This window comes from Leucoraja erinacea, chromosome 1 (assembly GCF_028641065.1).
Source record: "Leucoraja erinacea ecotype New England chromosome 1, Leri_hhj_1, whole genome shotgun sequence".
Lineage (NCBI taxonomy): Eukaryota > Metazoa > Chordata > Chondrichthyes > Rajiformes > Rajidae > Leucoraja > Leucoraja erinaceus.
The window spans coordinates 95,418,599-95,437,850 of NC_073377.1; the positions used below are offsets into that span (position 1 = coordinate 95,418,599).

The 19,252-nt window shown below is 40.0% G+C and overlaps 1 protein-coding gene across 1 annotated transcript in view; it reads left to right on the top strand.

The window, feature by feature from the left end:
- Positions 1-19,252, top strand: part of ccni (cyclin I) — a 37,170-nt gene that overhangs the window by 5,463 nt on the left and 12,455 nt on the right. Inside the window, exons 2-3 of the mRNA XM_055639681.1 lie at positions 11,434-11,590; positions 15,670-15,804. Coding sequence (XP_055495656.1) covers positions 11,477-11,590; positions 15,670-15,804 — 249 coding nt within the window. The 5' untranslated portion in view covers positions 11,434-11,476. The remainder of the gene's footprint in view (positions 1-11,433; positions 11,591-15,669; positions 15,805-19,252) is intronic.

Genomic DNA, 19,252 nt, shown 5'->3' on the forward strand with positions numbered 1-19,252 from the left:
TAGCGCTGACACAGGAGTAATCTCCACCGCCCGCTGTCCTGTTATTCATCACCCGCTGACCCGCTCCCCTCTATGATCTTTGCTCTTAAGCTGGTCTCCGAGCCTGTCTGGTCTCCGAGCAAGGTCAAAAATAGGGATAACGGGTATTTCAAAAGTAACACCAACTGCTTTTGTGCACGTCTGTTGACAAGGCAGCAGCATTCTTATTCTCTCTGTTATTCTCACTTGACCGACAACCGCCACACACCTCCATAGCATGTCCCCTTGCAATTTTACATTGAAAGACACGAACCAGGCAGTGAATGCCATGCAGTGTCACCTAGTGCAGCAAGTGAGGCCATGTCCTGCTTCCAGCGGCAGTCAGAATTTAAGGATTTGAAGGAAGCAGCTGACATGAGCGAGCGGCAGGAGGGAGGTGCTCAGACGGAGAGCACTGCCAGAGGTGAGTGGGCTGGCAAAAGGCGCTGTGGTTGTGGCCGGTTCCGCTGTCAAATCCCGGTGGCCGTTTACAACCACACGAGCTACTTCCCTCCCCGGCCACAATGCGGTGGCTCCGCGCCCGGAGCGCCACGGCAGCGGTGAGTGAGTGAATTGCTGGCATGATCCACAACCCCCTCCTCAACGCTCCTGCCCTCCCCGCAACTTTACCCCTGGCGGCCCAGCCAATTTGTGCAACAGGGGGCTTGCTGACCCGGGCCAGACTCCCCACACGCTGTGAAGTCTGGCCCTCCCGACCTGTCCACTAAGCGAAAGTCACAAAATGAGCGGGACTTTTGGACTAAACACAGTCGGACCTAATAAAGCATTTATTCCTTCCAAACACAGTCGGACCTAATAAAGCATTTATTCCTTCCAAACACAGTCGGACCTAATAAAGCATTTATTCCTTCCAAACACAGTCCGACCTAATAAAGCATTTATTCCTTCCAAACACAGTCGGACCTAATAAAGCATTTATTCCTTCCAAACACAGTCGGACCTAAGAAAGCATTTATTCCTTCCAAACACAGTAGGACCTAATAAAGCATTTATTCCTTCCAAACACAGTCGGACCTAATAAAGCATTTATTCTTTCCAAACACAGTCGGACCTGATAAAGCATTTATTCCTTCCAAACACAGTCAGACTTAAGAAAGCATTTATTCCTTCCAAACACAATCGGACCTAAGAAAGCATTTATTCCTTCCAAACACAGTCGGACCTAATAAAGCATTTATTCCTTCCAAACACAGTGGGACCTAATAAAGCATTGCAGTTTCAAGCACAGACAGGGCAGCAGGCCAAACAACTCATGGCATTGTCAATAAGGGCTAACAAATCATTTATTGCAAGTACATTGCAGACACACAATTCAGTTGATTCACAGCTTACAATCACAGTCGCGATCCTGTAGAGTGACTGACTCACGTCCAGGCATCTGGGGTTTTATAGTCCTGCCCCCTCCGGAAGGGGGCGTTACCTTCATCACAGTGATTGACAGGCAAGAGGACCAATCAGCTGATCTCAAGGTTTTTTTAAATACTCATAACTTTTTTATTTTTCATCGATGGGAAAAATCCTCAGGGCTGGCTCAGCGGAGGAGGATTGTGAGTAAGATGTCCAAAAATCACAGCGATACAGGGTAGCGCTTTTTCTAAAATCAATATGCAGCGCAAACAGGAAGTGGTCAAGATGAGACTTTTAATTATGTAGATATTTATTTTAATTATCAATGACTGTCTTCGGAGTAATACATATAAAAAAAATATAGGAAATTTTAATTTGTGTATTTGATATCTAATTCCCCTTGAATGTCCTGTGTGCCTTGAAGATGGTGCCAAGGCTTTGGAATTGCAGAAGCCGAGTCATTTGCCTGGTTTGTATTTACGGTATTTGTAGAAAAAGCAATGATATTGCATTATATATCAGAGGTAGGTTGTTAGACATTTTCTTGTTGGTGAGGATTCTTGCAGTCCATGTTTGAATGTATTTTAGGCCTTGATGCAGGCTGGTGTGGTGCCTAATTTTCTGAGCATATGCAAAATGCAAATATTGTACAATCTTATCTGGTTCTAACTTGTGATGTTAGAGCTAAACATGGTTGACACTATCATAAGCAACTGTTGCAGTGAGCTCCTGAGGCTGGGGTAATTGCATTGTAACTTCCATAATCATCATCGTTTGTGGGAGTTATGAATCCATCCATTAGTGTTATAGCCTTGATGCCTATTGTAGACACCAAATGCTGCAGTAACTCTGCGGGTCAGGCAGCATCTCTGGACAAAAGGAATAGGCACGTTTCGGGTTTCTATTCTGTAATCGGTGCATACCTGGGCACTCTTTCAAGTTATCAGGTATGTGTAGGAATGAACTGCAGATGCTGGTTTAAACCAAAGATAGACAGAAAAAGCTGGAGTAACTCAGCAGGACAGGCAGCATTCCATCTCTCCAGAGATGCTGTCTGTCCCGCTGAGATACTCCAGCTTTTTGTGTCTATCTTCAAGTTATCAGGTAGCTGCTTGCGTTGAGAGTGCTCAGATGATTCTTGATGTCTCCTGGAGTGAATGGAATTTGCAGAGGACTGGCTTGTATTTTCTGGAATCCTGGGAGAATGGAAGAACCATCTGCTGGGAAGGAAGGTGTCCTCGGTATGATAACTGCACTTTATCTACAAGAGGACCATGTAGGGCTTATATCTATCAATAAGGACAAGTAGGTTTATCCCTTTTGTTGGTTCACTTAGTGTACAAAGTCCGGCTTCGAGTCCCTCAGGATGCTGCCATTGATTGAAATGCACTGTACAAGCAAAATAATATCTTACTGACATTTTATCATTCATAAAGTCATAATATCATTCATTCATAATTAATTTAGCATTCTAATACATTCATTATCTGCTCAAAAAAATCAATATATAATTTTAAGATGTAGTAGCAAATCCAATCCAACACTTTGTGGCTTTCACCTATTTCAAATGAACTAAATGTAAGGTTCCTTGTGCAAAATTGTTACTTTCAATAATTGAACTACTAATTGTTATGTAATCATGCTTTACAAAAGTTTTACATTTCTTTTGTGGAAAAAATGTTAGTGGACAAATTGTGGAAAATCTCAGATGACAAAGCAGCCTTTTGATAGGCACATAAATCAAGGATACTTAACCATATAACCATATAACAATTACAGCACGGAAACAGGCCATCTCGGCCCTACAAGTCCGTGCCGAACAATTTTTTTTTTTTTCCCCTTAGTCCCACCTGCCTGCACTCATACCATAACCCTCCATTCCCTTCTCATCCATATGCCTATCCAATTTATTTTTAAATTATACCAATGAACCTGCCTCCACCACTTCCACTGGAAGCTCATTCCACACCGCTACCACTCTCTGAGTAAAGAAGTTCCCCCTCATATTACCCCTAAACTTCTGTCCCTTAATTCTGAAGTCATGTCCTCTTGTTTGAATCTTCCCTATTCTCAAAGGGAAAAGCTTGTCCACATCAACTCTGTCTATCCCTCTCATCATTTTAAAGACCTCTATCAGGTCCCCCCTTAACCTTCTGCGCTCCAGAGAATAAAGACCTAACTTATTCAACCTATCTCTGTAACTTAGTTGTTGAAACCCAGGCAACATTCTAGTAAATCTCCTCTGTACTCTCTCTATTTTGTTGACATCCTTCCTATAATTGGGCGACCAAAATTGTACACCATACTCCAGATTTGGTCTCACCAATGCCTTGTACAATTTTAACATTACATCCCAGCTTCTATACTCAATGCTCTGATTTATAATGGCTAGCATACCAAAAGCTTTCTTTACCACCCTATCTATATGAGATTCCACCTTCAAGGAACTATGCACGGTTATACCCAGATCCCTCTGTTCAACTGTATTCTTCAATTCCCTACCATTTACCATGTACGTCCTATTTTGATTTGTCCTGCCAAGGTGTAGCACCTCACATTTATCAGCATTAAACTCCATCTGCCATCTTTCAGCCCATTTTTCCAAATGGCCTAAATCACTCTGTAGACTTTGGAAATCCTCTTCATTATCCACAACACCCCCTATCTTGGTATCATCTGCATACTTACTAATCCAATTTACCACACCTTCATCCAGATCATTGATGTACATGACAAACAACAAAGGACCCAACACAGATCCCTGAGGCACCCCACTAGTCACCTGCCTCCAACCCGATAAACAGCCATCCACCATTACCCTCTGGCTTCTCCCATTCTGCCACTGTTGAATCCATCTTGCTATTCTTGCATTTATACCCAACAGTTGAACCTTCTTAACCAACCTTCCACGAGGAACCTTGTCAAAGGCCTTACTAAAGTCCATATAGACACCATCCACTGCTTTACCCTCGTCAATTTCCCTAGTAACCTCTTCAAAGAATTCAAGAAGATTAGTCAAACATGACCTTCCAGGCACAAATCCATGTTGACTGTTCCTAATCAGACCCTGTTTATCTAGATGCTTATATATATTATCTCTAAGTATCTTTTCCATTAATTTGCCCACCACTGAAGTCAAACTAACAGGTCTATAATTGCTAGGTTTACTCTTAGAACCCTTTTTAAACAATGGAACAACATGCGCAGTACGCCAATCCTCGGGGACTATTCCCGTTTCTAATGACATTTGAAATATTTCTGTCATAGCCCCGGCTATTTCTACACTAACTTCCCTCAATGTCCTAGGGAATATCCTGTCAGGACCTGGAGACTTATCCACTTTTATATTTTTCAAAAGTGTCAGTACTTCTTTTACTTTGAACCTCATAGTATCCATAGCTACTCTACTAGTTTCCCTTACCTCACATAATTCAATATCCTTCTCCTTGGTGAATACCGAAGAAAAAGAATTGTTCAATATCTCCCCCATCTCTTTTGGCTCTGCAGATAGCTGTCCACTCTGTCTCTCCAATGGGCCAATTTTATCCCTCGTTATCCTTTTGCTATTAATATAGCTGTAGAAACCCTTTGGATTTACTTTCACCTTACTTGCCAAAGCAACCTCATATCTTCTTTTAGCTTTTCTAATTTCTTTCTTAAGATTCTTTTTACATTCCTTATACTCCTCAAGCACCTCATTTACTTCATGCTGCCTATAATTATTGTAGATCTCCCTCTTATTCCGAACAAGATGTCCAATTTCCCTTGAAAACCAGGGCTCTTTCCAATTTTTACTGTTTCCTTTCAACCGAACAGGAACATAAAGATTCTGTACTCTTAAAATTTCCCCTTTAAATGTCCTCCATTTCTCTTCTACATCTTTCCCATAAAACAAAATGTCCCAGTTCACTCCTTTTAAATCATCTCGCATCGCATCAAAGTTAGCCTTTCTCCAATCAAAAATCTCAACCCTAGGTCCAGTTCTGACCCTCTCCATAATTATATTGAAACTAATGGTATTGTGATCACTGGACCAGAAGTGCTCCCCAACGCATACCTCCGCCACCTGTCCCGTCTCATTTCCTAACAGGAGGTCCAGCACTGCCCCTCCTCTAGTAGGTACCTCTATTGCTGCTGCAAAAAACTATCCTGCACACATTTTACAAACTCCAACCCATCCAGCCCATTTACAGAATGTGTTTCCCAGTCTCTGTGTGGAAAGTTGAAATCTCCCACAATCACTACCTTGTGCTTACTACTAATATCTGCTATCTCCTTACATATTTGCTCTTCCAATTCTCGTTCCCCGTTTGGCGGTCTATAATACACCCCTATAAGAGTTGCTACACCTTTCCCACTTCTCAATTCCACCCAAATAACCTCCCTAGATGAGCCCTCCAATCTATCCTGCCAAAGCACTGCTGTAATATCTTCCCTGACTAGCAATGCAACACCTCCACCTCTTGCCCCTCCAATTCTATCACACCTGAAGCAGCAAAATCCTGGAATATTTAGTTTCCAATCGCAGCCCTCCTGCAACCACGTTTCACTGATCGCCACAACATCATACTTCCAGGTGTCTATCCAGACTCTAAGCTCATCCACCTTTCTTACAATGCTCCTAGCATTAAAATATGCACATTTAAGAAAACCCCCGTCTCTTATTCTCTGTTTATTTCCTTTTTTTTCTGTCTCCTCTTGTGTCCGAGTGCTTCCCATTTCTGCTTCCTGCCTCCCATTCTGTCTACTACCTTTCGCTATTTGAGTCCCTCGCCCCAACCATTCTAGTTTAAAGTCTCCCCAGCTGCCTTTGCAAATTTCCCCGCTAGGATATTGGTCCCTCTCGGGTTCAAGTGCAACCCATCCTTTCTGTACAGGTCCCACCTTCCCCAAAAGAAGTCCCAATGATCCAGGAACTTGAATCCCTGCCCTCTGCACCAGTCTTTCAGCCACGCATTTATCCTCCACCTCGCTCCATTCCTACTCTCACTGTCGCGTGGCACAGGCAGTAATCCTGAGATTGTTACCTTTTTGGTCCTTTTTCTTAACTCTCCTCCCAACTCCCTAAATCCTCCCTTCAGGACCTCTTCCCTTTTTTTACCTATGTCATTGGTACCTATATGTACCACGACCTCGGGCTCCTCTCCCTCTGATTTAAGGATATCTTGGATGCGTTGAGACACGTCCGAGACATTGGCACCAGGGAGGCAGACCACCATCCTGGTCTCCTGACTGTGTCCACAGAATCGCCTATCCGACCCCCTAACAATAGAGTCCCCAATTACTATTGCCCTCTTTTTTTCCCTACCTTTTGGAGCAACAGGGCCGGTCTCTGTGCTGGAGGCCCGTCCGCTGTCACTACCCCCGGGTAGGCTGTCACCCCCATCCGTACTCAAACAGGAGTACTTATTTGCGAGGTGTACCGACATTGGAGTACTCACTCGTTCCTGCCTCTGCCCCTTGCCCTTCCTTAACGTGACCCACATGTCTCTCTCCCGTGGTTTTGGAGTGACCACCTCTCTATAACTCCCCTCTATGACCTCCTCACTCTCCCTGATCAGACAGAGGTCATCGAGCTGCTGCTCCAGGATCCTAATACGGTCCCTTAGGAGCCCCATCTCGCTGCACCTGGTGCAGATGTGGACGTCTGGAGGGCCATCCGATTAGTTATGGATTTGTCCAGGAAAGGTAATTTCTGTTCAAGATAAATGATTTTTTTTGAGGAGGTAACAAGGAAGTCAGGATATAGTATTTGATTTAATATACATGGATTATAGCAAGGCATTTGCTCATCCTATATGATCAAGAAAATAAAAGACAGTGAGAATTAAAATAAAATTGTAAATTGGATTATAAATTAGCTCAGTGGAAGAAAGCAAATGTTCAGCAGGACTGGAGAGTAACAGTGACAGGAATACAGTTCATATTTTGATAGTACCAAGTGCCTTGTTTGTTGTGGTGTATGTACCTGATTTTAAATTAATTATAGAAACATAGAAATTAGGTGCAGGAGTAGGACATTCGCCCCTTCGAGCCTGCACCGCCATTCAATATGATCATGGCTGATCATCCAACTCAGTATCCCGTACCTGCCTTCTCTCCATACCCCCTGATCCCCTTAGCCACAAGGGCCACATCTAACTCCCTCTTAAATATAGCCAATGAACTGGCCTCAACTACCCTCTGTGGCAGAGAGTTCCAGAGATTCACCACTCTGGGGCAACATAAAGTGTTTTGACAGCAACATTGGCAAGTAGAATAAATGTCTGCACTGCTTTCCATGCTATATCACTAAACATATCAGTGGTCTGTTAGACAGGTATATAAAGACAAAATGGAATTCAGGTGTATGGCAATAAAGTGAGGAAATACAAGATAAATGGAAGGTGCTTAAAGTGCTGAAAACGGTAAAAAATAGTATGATTGTAGAAAAGGTGGTCAAGAAAAGGGATGGGATTCTTGTCTCTTGACCGAAGCATGGAATATTAAAACAACAAGGTTGTGCTAGATAGATAAGAAGAAGGGTCCCGACCTAAAACACCGCGTATCCATTTTCTCCAGAGATGCTGCCTGACCCGAGCTGAGATACTTAGCATTTTGTGTCTATCCTTAGTATAAACAGGCTTCTGCAGTTCCTTTTTATAGCATAAGGTCTTGATAGAACTGTGTGAATCATTCGTAAGGCCACAACTAACTATTATGTAGTCCTATTATGTGCGTTGTATTCTCTTTGCTAAATAAATGGTGTGATATCACTGGTGAGAGTGAAAACATTTTTTTTATGTTGCAAGGGCTGACGGATTATAGTTGAGATTGGCTAGACTTTTTTTTTGGAACAAAATTAACAGATGGGAGCTTTGAGTATGAGTATATGTATAAAAAAAGACATCTAGGCAGAGTGAACAGGAATGATCCATTTCACATCAGATCAGTGGCCAACGGATTTGGACAAAGTAATTATTAGAAGCATCAGAGGGGAGTTGAGGGGGAGAAAAATTACTTGGTAGTGGGAGAGGGATTTGCTATTCATTGCCTGAAAAGAGTGAAGGTGTCTTCCCATGTTCAACAAGTATGAAGATGATGTTTGAACCATGATCTACAAGACAATGGCTTGAGCTTGGAAGTATGGTTAAACTAAAAATGTATTTTGCCAGCATGGACACGATGAGGCAAATGATCTCTTGTTGTGCTTTGATTCTAATTCTGATATATCATCTTCTCAACAATGTTAGTGAAGGCAAGGCAGTATACAAATATTTTTATTTACCTGTAAAACTAGTGGCTAGCTGTTCTATATCCCAGCATGTCACTGTTTGAGATAGCTTGCGACACATTTTGGAATGCCATGCTTAAGGATGCTTGGTAAATGCAATATTTTTCATTTTCTGTGACCAGCTACTGGTGGAATAAAATAATCTTTGTATTAGCATGAAACGAGCGTATTCTGAGAGAAGTGGTAGGAGATTTATCAGCTGGAGCTGAGCTACAATTCAGTCTGCAACATAAAGTTGCCTATCAAGATTTTTTCTGAAATTCATTTGAGAGTATTCTGCCCTGAATTTTATTGTAAACTTGTGTTTCCAGGTTATAAAAACTGCCAGCAGCATCCTGTTAATTGTATTGCGATGCCTGTCATGGTACTACCACACCTCCACTGCAAGGAGGTTGTATTTGTACGACTGACGTGTAGTTTCCATTATAACTTTGATGTAGAAATTAAAAATGGAAAGAAATAACAAGTTGTGCAGACTTGTAAGATTCTACATTCAGGATATCGCTATGCACTTTCTGTTGTAGAATGTCTTTGAAAAAGGGCTAGATTATTTATATGGCTGAGAGTTCTGGTAATACTGGAGATTTACTTTGCAACAGACCTGTCGGAATTCAGTCTTCCCAGCTCAGAATCCATACAGCTGATACAAAACTGCAGATCATACAAATCCTGAAGCCTTATCCTGGGATACAGCCAGATTCCCAGCATAAGGCTACATTTAATCTATCATTGTCAGTGTTGATAAAGGAGGATAGAGCATCTAGCTATGAAACAAAACTGAGAAGAGTTCTGCATTTGAAAGTTTACTTTTGTGGATGTCAAGGCTTTTTCCCCACTGCATTTGGTATGCTGGAGATTTAATAACACCAGGAGGTAAAGATTTTGGCTGATGTATTGCTTCCAAAGGGCATTATGCTATCTGATTGTCCATTTGCTTCATTGTAAATAGAAATTACGGCTGAAAACAACACAGTACTTTTGTTCAAATATATTCATGTAATGGAACTTGAATGTGTTATTTTTCTAACTGCCAGATATATTTGGATCAAATCTTCAGTCTTAACTAACTGAACTTACTGGTTATATGAAACTTACTTCAAAAGTATTGGCATTTTTATTGAACGTAATCATAGGTTTTTATTGAAGGAGCTTATTTTCTTTGTTCCTTGTGAATGTAGCTGTAATTTGAATAAATGATTTATTTAAAGTTCCCATGCCTATTTTTTAATCCTCCTTGTGCTTGTTTGAAAATGTGCTCGTTAGTGCAATGAAAAATTGTAATTTGATTGCAGAATTTTGATATTTTAGAATTGACAGATTAGTGGCTCGTAGCATTGGAACAGTTTACAAAAATTACATTTATATAATTTGCTAAATATGTTTTAAATATGCATTTGTAATCTGTGCACAAAAACATAATGGTTTAGAGATGCAAATAACTTCCTCAGTGCACTCTTCGTTAAAACTATTGTGTCTTGAATGGTGAAATCATGCTTTTGTACAGCTTGTGTCCTTTTTGGAGTCTGCATGCTGTATGAGGCAACAATGTTTTTTTTCCGGTAGGTAGGGGGTTTCTGGGCTTCATTTCAGAAATTCAACCATTTGTTCCGACTAAGAAGCTGGAAAATTTTTCCAATTCCACTGATAATTTTTGTAAAGAATATAGTGGCCGATTTCAAGATGACTAATAGGAAAAGGACAACTAATGCCTTTCCAGAATATCTGCCATTTCCCCCTTTTTGGACTTTCTGTGTAGCTATAACACTATTCTGTCTATTTATTTATTTTCTCTTTCGCACTGATGGTATGATTTGCATGGATAGCATTTCACTGTACCTTAATTGGTACATGTGACAATAAACTGAACTTGAAACCTTGATTTGCATGCAAAACAATGCCAATACATTTGAAGTAAGTTTAACGTTACAAGTAAACTTCTAGCTGTATGGAGGTACACATGTCAATTTGTGTTGCTTTTCGTTTTTTAGCTGTTCTGCACTAGGCTCTTTTGTGATTTCTGGGTGAGGGATGTTAGGCTTTATATGAAAACAAACTATATTGTGTCTGAAGAAGGGTCTCGACCTGAAATGTCACCCATTCCTTCTCTCCAAAGATACTGCCTTTCCCACTGAGTTACTCCAGCATTCAATTTAAACCAGCATCTGCAGTTCTTTCCTACTAACCATATTGTGTACCTTGCCTAAGTGAATATTTTTCATATGAACCTGGATGAACTTGTGTGCTCTGTTTAATGTTGTTGGCTAGCACGACTTTATTATTGTTTCTTGCTGCCTTCTGCTAGCATTAGGGTTTTCTGGAATGGGATCCCTACCTGAATTTTCTTAATATTTTTGACCCTCCTACTGGACTCCCTTTGAAGCACAATCAGGGTGACAAACACCTGTCAGGAAGATTGTAACATTTGTACTGGTGCGCACATGTCCCAAACTTCATGAATCTTGAACAGCTGCACTCAGGAATATCTGAGTAATTTTGTCATTCTATCCCATCAGTTTTTAACATGCTTATGTATACTATTTTTAAACTAGGTGTCTTTAATCGAAAACCAGTTTTCCAACTAATTCTAAGTACCAAATCCTGTAATGCAGAGTAGTCTTATGAATCTGTGTATTTAAGCAACAGAATGTGGTTATAAATGAAGATGACTAAAGCCATAATGTTTAAGTTTTTAAAATGGGTATACCAGGTGTAGCTAGGCTGACTGAGTCCTTCAGCAGAATTGTTGTATTGATATGATGAATTATAATTTACAGGTAGCTGTATACATTTGGGAGGTTGGCATATCCAAGGAGTGTCATGAAGTTTTCAGGACCCTTGGAGAGCCAGAAGCTGCCCATCTTTTTGGAGAATGCAGTTTCTAGGGAAGAATGGACGTGGAAAGTGTACGTGCCAAAATATCTAACCAATCAGGTAATTAATTTATTGCATCTAATTGTGCGATGCCATAAACTATAAGATGATTCAAATATATTCAGAGGTGTAAGAAGTTAATCTCTACATAATTAATTCTGCTTAATTAGTATAATTTACTTTTCTTTCAATGCAAGACTTGTTAAATTGTTAATTGTAAAATCTAATGGAGGATAAAAGATATTTGTACTGGAGAGTATCGTATCGTAAGAAAGCTGCATGTGTTCAGTCTAATTAATATTCTTTGAAAAGTTGCACAATATTTCACACACTGTTTGTGGGTGTTTATTGTATATTGAAAATATCTGGTTTTACATTCTTCCCAACCTAAATTGATAAATGGATAATATTGTGCTCAATCTAAGATTAATTTGAACTGGCCAGCAAAAATGATCTGATGAAGGCTGTGTTCTGTATGTCAAAAATACCATTCAATTGCACATTAAATAAGATCTGAGTTATAGACACAAGAGTTTTAATTTGCTGCATCAATGACATCAAAAAATTAGGTCCAAGGCATTTTGTTGTTTAAACAGTAATAATAATATTTTGAGGAAAAATTAGGTTTGTGTGGAAGAGCAAACTAATGGATATTAGAAATTTGAAAGAAAAATGGAAAATGCTGTAGATATTCAGTTGTTATATCCATTGACAGTTATTTTTAATTTAAATTTCCAGCATCTGCAGTAGTATGTATCTGTAGTATGCAGTAGTAAACTTTCTGGATTCTGTTTACAAGCTGCCTTTGTTAATTAATTTATTAAAACTAAATTCATGAAATGAGAAATATTACCTGACATTTTATTGCTTTCTTTTAGATTAGGTTATTTTTTTTAAAAACACGACCTTCCACGTATGATATCGCATATTAAACCATGAAATTGTAGTTAATAAAAATTTGAATTAAAAAATAATCATGTGATAGGAGTAAATTAGGCCATTCGGCCCATGAATTCTACTCCGCCATTTAATCATGGGTGCTCTACCTCTCCCTCCTAACCCCATTCTCCTGCCTTCTCCCCATAACCTCTGACACCCGTACTAATCTAGAAATTTGATTTCTAATGTTAGAAATAGAAAATACAACATTTGTTGAGTGGGAAACTCGACGTAGAGATGATATTAGTTATGAGATAAAGAGGAGGAGTACAAACAAAAAGCAAAGTCATTGATAGGGTGGAAGGTTGAGATTAAATGACAAAAGGAGTATTAGTGTAAAAATAGTATTGGCGGTGTAAATGCAGAATATTTATCTGAAGTTGATTAAATGAATGTAGAAGTAATAACATCAGGAAATGCTGGAAATACGTGGCAAATAAGGCTATGTCTCGGGAGAAAAGTGGTTAATGTTTCAGTTCAACGACCCTTCATCAAAACTGGCAAAGAAAAGGGAGGGTGGCAGATAATGAGGCATTTCTCCTTTAGTGTGGTCTGACCTGAATATTTCCAGCATTTTTTATTTGCACTTTAGATTTTCATCTTCTGTAGTGTTTTTTTTTTGCTGCTTGGATGTGCCAGAAATGCTGACTCCCAACAGCTTTGACTGCGCTTCCTTCTGTCTTGTTTGTGGCATGGACTATTACATTGTTAATTTCTTTGATGTATCTGTTCTCACAATGCCCTCTATTCTGTCATTACTTTCAATTGTTCCATTTTTCCACTCCACTACAGTTGACAAATGCTAGGCCTTTTCAGTCCCATTTCCTGCACTTCTGTCAGTTCTTCTCCACCCTTCCACAACCACAATGTAGTTCTCCTTGTCCCTTTCCAGACCATCATGCTCAACAAATTAACCTCTGCAGTTTATAATGTCTTCATTCCACCACAAGAAGCTTCTTCCCATCAGCATTGTTCTTTTTGAAGTATCCTTCCATCTCCACCAACATCCATTCCACTACTTGGGTCTCCTCGTGCAGCTACAAGTGATAATCTGTTCTTTTACCTCCTGCATTTCCACTGCCTTTGGTCTCTAATTCTTTTCATGTGACACTGATTTATTATGGTTTCATTTTATGATACTGCATTTGCAGCTCACTGTGGGTTCCTGTCTGTTGGTGAGACATGTGCTGGCTAATTTACAGAACACCTTGTCTACCAATGTGATGCTGAGCTTTCCCATGTCTGTCATTTTAATTCACCCACTCTGATCTCTATTTTCAGTTTCCCACACAGTTTCAGTTAAACTCAACATTGATTTTAGGAATTCCAACATTCCTTCCTCATTCCCTTGGTAATTTCAGATGATTATTCTGTGTTTATACCTTTTGTTAGTCTCTTAGTGGAGAGGGTCAACACCTTCCGGTTTCTCGAGTGTGTGGAGAGGGTCAACACCTTCCGGTTTCTCGGCGTCCATATCGCTGCTGACATCTCCTGGACGGACAACACGACAGCGGTCATCAAGAAGGCTCAGCAGCGGCTGCACTTCCTGAGGGTCCTCAGGAAGCACAACCTGGACTCTAACCTGCTGCTGACCTTCTACCGCTCGTCTATCGAGAGCCTGCTGACATACTGCATTACAGCATGGTATGGCAGCTGCACCATGGCAGACAGGGAGAGGCTTCAGAGGGTAACCAGGACAGCGCAGAGGATCATTGGCTGCCCTCTCCCCTCCCTGATGGACATCTACACCTCCCGCTGCCTTAGCAGGGCAAAGAAGATCATCAAAGACAGCTCCAATCCTGCGTTTGGACTGTTTGACCTGCTGCCCTCTGGAAGGCGCTATAGGTGCATCAAATCCAGGACAAACAGACTCAGGAATAGTTGCTTTCCGAGAATTATATCTACTATAAATTCAAATTCACACATGCACTGACTACACCGCCCAACACGGACTTCCATCTGTATATATGTATGTAGCGCCGCAGAATTTGTGCACCTATTCCCCCCCCCCCCCATCTCCCTTCTGTTTTTTGTTTTTTCTGTTTCTTGTTTTTTGTGCTAAATTGTATGTATGCACTGAGTACGAGCGGCTTTCAGTTTCACTGTACATGTATAGTGACAATAAATGGCATATCTATAGTGTCTAGCACTAGTTTGTTAGTTAATCTCATGCAAAACACAAAGTGCGGGGGTAACTCAGGGGGTCAGGCAACATGTGGGGGGGGGGGGGTGGATAGGCGATGTTTTGGGTCAGGGGCACCAGGTTGATTGTAGTGGGGGGGGAGACATCTGGAAAAGAGGTGGGATAAGCAAGTGATAGGTGGATATAGGTGAGGGTGGGGGGGGGGGGGGGCGTCTTTGGCAGATGGATGGAGAAAGGCTAGAGATGAAAAGGAGATACAAAAGTATCTAATAAAGAGGATTGGAGTGAAATATAAAGGCAGAGGGAATGATATGTGGAAGAGTTTAGAGGGAGGGTGAGGAAGAAAGAGGGAAAGATAGTGAGAGAAATGGGTGCCCACCAAGCTGAGGTGTTCACAGGAAAGAACCGGGTGGGAATTAATCTTGATTGTTTTGTAATCTTTCCTCCTTTCGCAGCAAATAGAAGGAAAACAATAAACCTGCTTGTGTTGGTGGAGAGATACTTGGGGAAATTGTTTGCTCCATGGGAGTTGCCGTTTTTTCACCAACGAGAAACTGTTGCCATGGTTCACTAGGGTAGTATTTTCCCAGCTCAATTAAAAAAAACGAAGATCTTAACAATATTTGTGGATGGAAAGCTTCAAATATTCTATACCTCAAGAATGCTGCCTCTCCATTTTCCTCGATTCCCACTGTGTCCAAAAGTCTTTCAGTAGCAACGTTCAATACATTTTTAGCATCCATAACTCTCAGATGTAAATCTTTTGAATATTCCAATTCCCTGTGTGGATAAATATTGACAGTACAATTGATGGTAATTGTATTCATGCTGAATTTTACTCCTGTCAAATATTTATTTTCATTTGTGGCATGATTCACTTTCTGGCAATGTGGGTTCATTTCTGGTCTAAGATAGGATTGTGACACGATCCATTGTTACTTATACTTTCTTGTTTTATTTGAAACAATGTTTGGGGAATTTAGTTATAGTAAAATAAGAATGTGATTTGTGAGCCTGTTGGAAGCCTTTTGACATCCAGTTTCATTTACCTCTGCAGGACACAGATGTCTCTCCAGCACAGCGGGATGAGGTGATTCAATGGCTGACTGAACTGAACAGCATATTTTACTTTTATCCAGAAACCCTTTCTCTTGCCATCACTATTTTGGACAGGTTTTTGGCTCTGATAAAGGTAAAGAACTAGTGTTAAATCTTGGAATTGTCATATAATTTTGTCAACACATTAAAGCATTGATTAGTACCTCTGAGTGATCCAGTGCTAGCCTTGTGCTGCATTACTCTGCGATAGCATTAAGTTCTCTGAGCTCTGACGGACACATCTTTCCAGGGGGAATTGGCATTTCCTGGCTTACATAGTTCGGTATGGTGGAATGTGGAACTTGGCTCCTTGTGAACTAAACCCCCTTAGTAGAATCTTGGTTTGTCCGGGCTGTACTTGGTGTACCTAGTCAATCTCATTCATTGAGCTTAGTTATCCTTGTCAGACAATAAGATATGCCTACTTTTTTGGCCATCAGGGGCAGCATGGTGGCACAGCAGTAGAGTTGCTGCCTTGCAGCGCCAGAAACCCGGGTTCGATCCCGACGACAAGTGCTGTCTGTACGGAGTTTGTACGTTCACCCCGTGACCTGTGTGGGTTTTCTCCGAGATCTTCAGTTTCTTCCCACACTCCAAAGACATACAGGTTTGTAGGTTAATTGGCTTGGATTTGTATACTTGGCATCAGTGTAAATTGTCCCTAGTGTGTGTAGGCTTGTGTTAATGTGTGAGGATCGCTGGTCGATGCGGACTTGGTGTGCCGAAGAGCCTGTTTCCACGCTGTATCTCTAAACTAAGCTAAACTAAGCATATAGCAATGATGACTGTTGTGTTGTGTTGTCGGGCTTGGCCCATGCCAGCCAGGCAAAGGGAGTATCTGTTCCCACCACTCCAGTGTTAAGTAATATTCACAGAATTTGAGGAAGGATTAAAAAAAATACCTGAAATAAATTAATATTTATAGAACTTATTTTGGGATGTCTTGAACGTTACGGCTAAAGTCTGTGTATTGACAGGGCTTCCCTGGCCTGAAAATTGTCAAAAATATAGGAGTTTTATTACTGTTAATAACTATCTAAATAAAACTGATCAGTTGCACCTTTTTATTATTGATAGTCTTAATCAAATTTACATATAAGTGGATTTTGTTTCTGAAAGAAGACAGCTTTTTTGACAGGGCCCCTTTCATTGTTTTCCAGTTGTCATCCATAATGGATATGGCTAATATTTTCCAGTTCATTCTTCCATTGGATTTGAAGCCATAAAATAATGTGCAATAAACATGTCATTCCTTCTGTCTGTTGTGGCAAAAAAATAGATTAAGAAAAACAGTAACCCTGAAATTGCACCAACCCTGTTCACGGGTGAAAGAGGTTTTCCAAGCTCTCATTTGGATGCTTTTGACCTTTTTTGTATGTAATATTGTTCATTTTAATTGTTTTTTTTGTTTGATTTGAAATTTGTTGTTTGATTTGAAATTTTGTAGTTTTGAAACAGCTTAAATTTTGATACCCTTTTGATCAAGTTTATTTGACAGTCTTGCAAGTGGTGACTTGGAATCGGTGAATATTGTGTCACAAAGAATATTAAAGTAATTTTGTGGTATTTTAGGTTTATTTTTGATAACCATTCACTTTTAACATAAAATGATTCAATCTGTGACCTTGTTTACTGGTGACAATTATGACATTTTAGACACTGAGGCTGAAATTAAGTAATGCCAAAGGCTGCACTGAACTCAGAACTCAGTTGAAATATAATCTTAAACTCTATCCAGACCCTATCCAATTTCAGATTTGGAATAGGTTCATCTATCTGAAACGTAGTTTTTAGTAGTTATATCATCCTAGTGGCCATAGCAACAAGTTAAATCCATGTTTTCTTCCATATTTTCCTCACAACATAAGTGAACATTTCAGCCATTGAGTCTATGTTAGCTCACATAACGATCCCACTCCTTTAGTTTCCCCTAGAACCTATTTACTCCACATTTGCATTAACATTTTCTAGAAATTCCATTTGCCTGTATTCTAGGGACAATTTACCATGGCCAAATATATTGGCAATTTACTTGGGTTTAACAATCCCATGGAGAATAGTTGTGGATTTAAACCAACTTGATTTTAGTTAGGGCTGCACCACAGTAAGGAATGTAGAAGAAGCAAAATATTCAGGTTTGGTATGTAACAAAACTAACAGAGATGACGGTACTAAACATGGGGGCACAGTAAATAATGCTTCTCCCTCACAGGTTTGCCACTGCTCTTCGATGCTGTCTGTGTGGGGATTTCACATCTCTCTCTGGGTCATCTTAGATTTCCACCCACATCTCAAAGACTCATGGGTTGGTTAGGTGGTTGTTCTAAATTGCCCTGATATTTTATATGAGTGGTAAAATCTCAAGGGAGTTGATGGGAATGCGCGAAGAATAAAATTGGATTGGTGTAAAATAGGTGCTTGATGGTTGGCATGGACTTGGTGATCCGAAGGGCCCATTTACCTGATGTATGTCTGTAAGACTCGCTAAGATCTCTCACCATGGCTTTGAGCATTAACCTGGACAAGTGGAAATGGTGGCAGTGGGACAGCGTATTGGGCAGCAGAGTTTTGATTGAGTGCAGTTTGGTGAAAGGACAAAAATGAACAGCAGTAAAAGTTCTAAATTGGTGCAAGGCTGATTGTTACTAAACTGAGAAGATTCAGAGTGATTCGGTACTCTTGAAAGGAAAAGGCAGATGCCCTACAGGGAGATAAAGAGTGGCTGTTATTTACGATCAAAATAACAATCTGAGACTGGAATGAGAAAATGTGTAAAAGTCTGGCTGAAGAGGGTGAAGATACGTAAATAGTCAAGAAAGATTTGTTGAGGGAAGGTTATGCCTGACAAATTTAATAGATTTTTTAAAAATGTGAATAGAAGTGATGTTAAAGGTAGGGTGTTAGATGTCTTTTGGATGTTCGTAATGTGTTTCACAAAAATATACATTGGTGATTGATTAAGAAAATAAAAATCAAGGAAAGCTGCCAAGTTGAATTGAAAGTTGCAGAATGCAGAAGGTAATTTTTGCCTGGAATTTCAGTGATTGGAGGGCAATGAATGGTGGAGTTCTACACCATATCTAGGGCATAACAGTATATATATATATATATATATATATATATATATATATATATATATATATATATAAATAGGCAAATAAATGGATAACTGACATATAATCTGGAAACTGAAAAACTGACCAGTAAAAAGTAAGTGTAAGAAATAGCAACTCAGATTGGCACAATGTGAGTGGTATGTTCTATGAGGATTATGCTGAAGTTAACAATTTACATAATTGGCCTCCTCCACTCAAATCATACCTAATTTCAGATAACTTCAAAGGGAGAGTTACTGAGTTTCATAGTTGGAAAAATGAAAATGTTTTCTGCTTAGATAATTGTGTAAATGGATAAAAGAGAACTGGGATTTTGGTGCACGAAAAGCAAAAGATGTGTGCATTAATAAAAAATGATGCTCATTATTAAGGACACTTCGGGGAAAGTACAAACCAAGCACTAGGTTTTTTTGAAAGGGAAATAAT